The sequence below is a fragment of the Genypterus blacodes genome, unplaced genomic scaffold, assembly GCF_046128005.1.
Source record: "Genypterus blacodes isolate CSIRO-AG114 ecotype Tasmania unplaced genomic scaffold, CSIRO-AGI_Gbla_v1 ptg000672l_1, whole genome shotgun sequence".
NCBI lineage: Eukaryota > Metazoa > Chordata > Actinopteri > Ophidiiformes > Ophidiidae > Genypterus > Genypterus blacodes.
In genome coordinates this window covers 7,501-12,500 of record NW_027467366.1, presented here as the reverse complement: position 1 = coordinate 12,500, position 5,000 = coordinate 7,501, and the positions used below count along the sequence as shown (strand labels likewise).

Here is a 5,000-nt window from a genome sequence, read left to right as displayed (position 1 = left end):
CTGAAGCAGGAACGCAGGTGTTTCCTTCACTCACACAAACAGTTTCACACTCAGTCTTCTTCTGATTTCTGCAGATGTTCTCTCTGCTGCTGTGCAGAGCTTCTTCACACACACACACACACACACACACACACACACTGAGAGTAACATCCTTTAAATGGAGACTTCTGTATCTCACCTCTCTAAACATTCAGTTAGAGAAACATGACAAAGCTGTGCAGCTGTCTCACAAACTGAGCTGTTTCATTTCATCAGAGGGCAGAACCATGAAGCAGCTGAAGCTCCACTCCTGGGCCGCTTCCATACATGAATCCATCTGACATGTTGTGCTTCACTACATGTTACATAGATGTGACAGCAGAGCAGCAGCATCACGGCTCCTTGTGTCTCCTTGTGTCTCCGTGTGTCTCCTCGTGTCTCCTCGTGTCTCCTCGTGTCTCTTTGTGTCTCCTCGTGTCTCCTTGAGTCTCCTTGTGTCTTCTCGTGTCTTCTTGTGTCTCCTTGTGTCTCCTCGTGTCTCCTTGAGTCTCCTTGTGTCTTCTCGTGTCTTCTTGTGTCTCCTTGTGTCTCCTCGTGTCTCCTTGGGCACTCAGTGCCCCGCTGTCTTCTGGCCTAAACGCTCTCACTCTCTTGATGATGAACACGTTTGGTTGATCTAATAAGCTTTGGTGTGAATACTAATGCAGCTCTTCATCTTTCATCTTCTCTTCTCAGTAAATGTTTTCCTGTTATGTTGTGGACGGAGCACAAATAGAATCATTAGTGAAACTAAATGCATGAGGGAGATTTGTGGTGACAGAAGCTGAGAGATCTCAGGGGATTTGATGGCTCAGGCTTTTATAAAGCGTGAGGGTCAGTCTGACAGATTTCTTCACTACAACTATAAAGCAGCACCCAGGGCCTAAAACTAAACTAAAGCAGCACCCAGCACCCAGCACCCAGCACCCAGCACCCAGCGCCCAGCACCCAGCACCCAGGACCCAGCACCCAGCACCCAGCACCCAGGACCCAGCACCCAGCACCCAGCACCCAGCACCCAGCACCCAGGACCCAGCACCCAGCACCCAGCACCCAGCACCCAGCACCCAGGACCCAGCACCCAGGACCCAGCACCCAGCACCCAGCACCCAGCACCCAGCACCCAGCACCCAGGACCCAGCACCCAGCACCCAGCACCCAGCACCCAGCACCCAGCACCCAGCACCCAGCACCCAGCACCCAGCACCCAGCACCCAGCACCCAGGACCAAAGACCCAGCACCCAGGACCAAAGACCCAGCACCCAGCACCCAGCACCCAGCACCCAGCACCCAGCACCCAGCATGCACTGGGAGAAATGTGAGTACATTCATGTTTGACTCAAGCTGAGCAGCAGAAAGAGAGGATTGTGATATTTTGAGACAAACGGTTCAAACTTTAGGAAGCTGATCATCTGTTGTCAAGTGTAACATGGTGTTGTGTTGTATTGTGTTCATATTGAGCCAAAAACACAACACTGATTTGTTCTTATAGTTGTATTGTTTCTGTGTGTGTGTGTGTGTGTGTGTGTGTGTGTGTGTGTGTGTGTGTGTGTGTGTGTGTGTAATGTCTAATGCCCATAAACAGATCAGATTCATCAGACTGAATACTTTAAAGCATTTGCAGTCATTTTCTGTAGGGTTAGGGTTAGGGTTAGTCAACAAAAAGGCTGAACTTGTTGATGGGGAACATGAGGAGCTTTTAGTGAATGAGTCATATTATTTATCATGTGAAAGCTTTGGTGTGAACTGTGATGATGTCACATGATTGCATCAGATCTTCATCATCACCACACTGCCCTGTCCGTTCATGTCAGCAGCTAAACTCAGGCTGAACTCATGTTCATGTATTCTGAAGCTCAAAGTTCCTTTCAGGTGAATTGAAAGGCAACAAAAGAGCGCAGCAGAGTGATAACGAGTGGTGCAGAGTGTCAGGATGAGCAGTGAGAAAGAGGAAGATGAAGGTGGGCTGTGTTGCTGAGCAGTAATCTTTTTATGCAAAGCTGCACAGCTGTGCTGCTTCCTCTTTTGTCTGCTTCATCGCTGCACATCCATGATGTGTGATTGTGTTTCTACATTCATATCAGAGATTAAGGCCATTTATAATGAGGAAGGTGATGATGATGATGATGGTGATCAGGGAAAGGAGCCTGGAGGCTGTTTGATGCAGGCTTGGGCACCGCTCTCTCTCTCTCTCTCTCTCTCTCTCTCTCTCTCTCTCTCTCTCAGGTACACACCCCTGTGTGCTGCACGCCCACGCCACAATATTTCAGACATGACCTAGAGTTCTTTAGAAGTCTAATCTTGCTGTTGGCTGTGTGACAAACATTTACTTCCTGTTTCCTGGTAACACCAGGTCTGGATTTTCCAGACTGAATATTTCCCAGTAAGGAATCCCAACCTGCATCTCCTTACAATCAATAACACACCAGCCTGTACTTCCTGTTTACTTCTGAGAACCTTGGCCTCCTTAATGCCAGAGTCCACATTTAAAACATAAATAATGCTGTATAATGTCATTATGCAACCACAGTTAGTGAATGAATAGTTTCAGATTGATCCCTGTTGGAGTTTACAATTACTGGAAAGTTCTTAACATTCTTCAAAGGGAATAAATAGAAGTGCTCTCAGTGGTTAGTTAGGTGTGAAACACTTGAGTCAGAACATTCCAGTGAGCCCTGAGTGTGTGAGTCTCTGTGATCACTACCTCCCTGTGGCACAGTGAAGGTATTACATCATCACAGCTTCCTGTACAAGTGGTTCAATAAGTCAACTGAAAGGGTTAACTCTACATAATGCTGTGTTTGTAGCGTGGATCTGTTTGTCATTTTGTTTGTCAGGCCCTCTGCAGGTTCAGAGGTCAGATCCATACAGCTGGAGGTCTGTTTACATCTTAACTAAACCTTTACATCTATTAGAACTGTGATCACATCAAACCCCAGACTTCATCTGACACTTCAGATTTACAACCCAGAGTCCCAGAGACAAAGGGGTTAATAGTTCATCTGCAGACGGATCATCTCTGAGAAACTATTCACCTCTGACCCTCGGATATCTGAGATTATGCAATAATCTGTCTCTGCATGATGGACGGATGGATGTGTGTGTGTGTGTGTGTGTGTGTGTGTGTGTATGTGTGTGTGTGTGTGCGCGTGTGCATGTGCATGTGCATGTGCATGTGTGTAGGTCTGTGTGTGTGTGTGTGTGTGTGTGTGTGTGTGTGTGTGTGTGTATGTGTGTGTGTGTGTGCGCCTGTGCGCGTGTGCATGTGCATGTGCATGTGCATGTGTGCAGGTCTGTGTGTGTGTGTGTGTGTGTGTGTGTGTGTGTGTGTGTGTGTGTGTGTGTGTGTGTGTGTGTATGTGTGTGTGTGTGTGCGCGTGTGCATGTGCAAGTGCATGTGCATGTGTGCAGGTCTGTGTGTGTGTGTGTGTATGTGTGTGTGTGTGTGTGTGTGTGTGTGTGTGTGTGTGTGTGTGTGTGTGTGTGTGTGTGTGTGTGTGTGTGTGTGTGTGTGTACGCTCAGCAGCTAAGTCCACTGACAGACTGAGTGATGGAGGGTAAAACAGGATGACAAACCAAAACATCTATAAGTTACACTTTGCTGAACAATTTGAAATGTGTGTGTTGTGTGTGAGGAGGGAGCGGTAACCGTGGAGACAGGGTCTGGATGGATGAAGTATCAGGCTACAGTCTCATCTTTTGCTGTACGTCAAACAGAGCGGACAGAGAGGGAGGAAGGCCTCAAAGTGTTCTCTCCTCTGGTACAGAGTCCAGACCTCAGCACGAAGCGTTCTGGTGTCCACACACACCTTCAGATGAGAGGAGTCCCTCATCACAGTCTGTCCCGTGTCTCAGCTCTCTGGCTGTAGGGAAATGGCTCCATGCTCTGTGACTCTGGAGCCTCGGCTGCTTGAGTTTATTTAAACCAGGACTCAGTCAGCCCTCAATGTTTGCATGCTTGTACCAAAGCTGGTTGAGACTTAAACATACTGCAAGATGGATTAAGAGAAAGAGGGAGGAGCCAAATTGGTCTGGATTGAAGGAGAGTTGACGTTAGGTTGAGTTTTGTAATTGAAGCCAACAAAGGTGAAGCTCATCATGGCTGTCATGGGCCGGGGACATGCAGGGGAGTGAACACACACACACACACACACACACACACACACACACACACGCAAACAGCCCCCTGCTACCTGTCTGTCAAAGCTGCTGCCTGTCTGTCATGAATCCCTCTCTGTCTCTGGCCCCTCCCCCTCTCTGTAGTGTCACCGCCCGTGCAGACCAGGTCAAGGCCGTACCAAGGGGTCAGAGTCAGAGACCCGGTCAAAGAGCTGCTGAGGAAGAAGAGAAGCCAGGAACTCCACAGCACCAAGACAGCGCCACCTTCTGCAGTGAGACAGCCAGGACACGGAGCTCTGTACCAAGAGGTGATGAAGACTCTGAGGAGGAGTGTGATACAACGCTCCTTACAGAAATGACATCTAAACACTTCAATCATTAGATTAAGCTTCTATTCTGCAATGTGACGATCTGAAGAACAACAAACATGAAGAATCACAGGGAGGAAAGGGTTTAATGTTTACAAAGAGGTTTGGTCAACATGATGACTGCACACACACACACACACACACACACACACACACACACACACACACACAGTGTTCTGTTCCAGTATGTGAGTCTTTAGTGAGTGTCCCTCTTCCTTCTCCCTCCTGCCTGTGGCCTGGGCCCCTGATGAGCTCCTCTCTCTCTCTCTCTCTCTCTCTCTCTCTCTCTCTCTCTCTCTCTCTCTCTCTCTCTCTCTCTCTCTCTCTGTCAGTGCTGGCAGCAGTCAGGACCCCGGGCTTCTCCCACAGCTACGGGGGGATTTTGTCATTATATAATCCAGGTGTTTTTCCATGACAGTTACAGCCTTCCCCTGCATGGCTCCAGGGCTCGGCACTGGGCCCTATGCAAAGTAGCTCGCAGCCTTGCCAAACAG

At 48.6% G+C, this 5,000-nt stretch overlaps 1 protein-coding gene across 1 annotated transcript in view; it reads left to right on the top strand.

Moving 5' to 3' along the window:
* Positions 1-774: 774 nt before the first annotated feature.
* The window catches only part of pou2af1 (POU class 2 homeobox associating factor 1), a 6,140-nt gene continuing 1,914 nt past the window's right edge, over positions 775-5,000 (top strand). The window contains exons 1-2 of the mRNA XM_076140564.1: positions 775-1,337; positions 4,283-4,446. Coding sequence (XP_075996679.1) covers positions 1,322-1,337; positions 4,283-4,446 — 180 coding nt within the window. The 5' untranslated portion in view covers positions 775-1,321. The remainder of the gene's footprint in view (positions 1,338-4,282; positions 4,447-5,000) is intronic.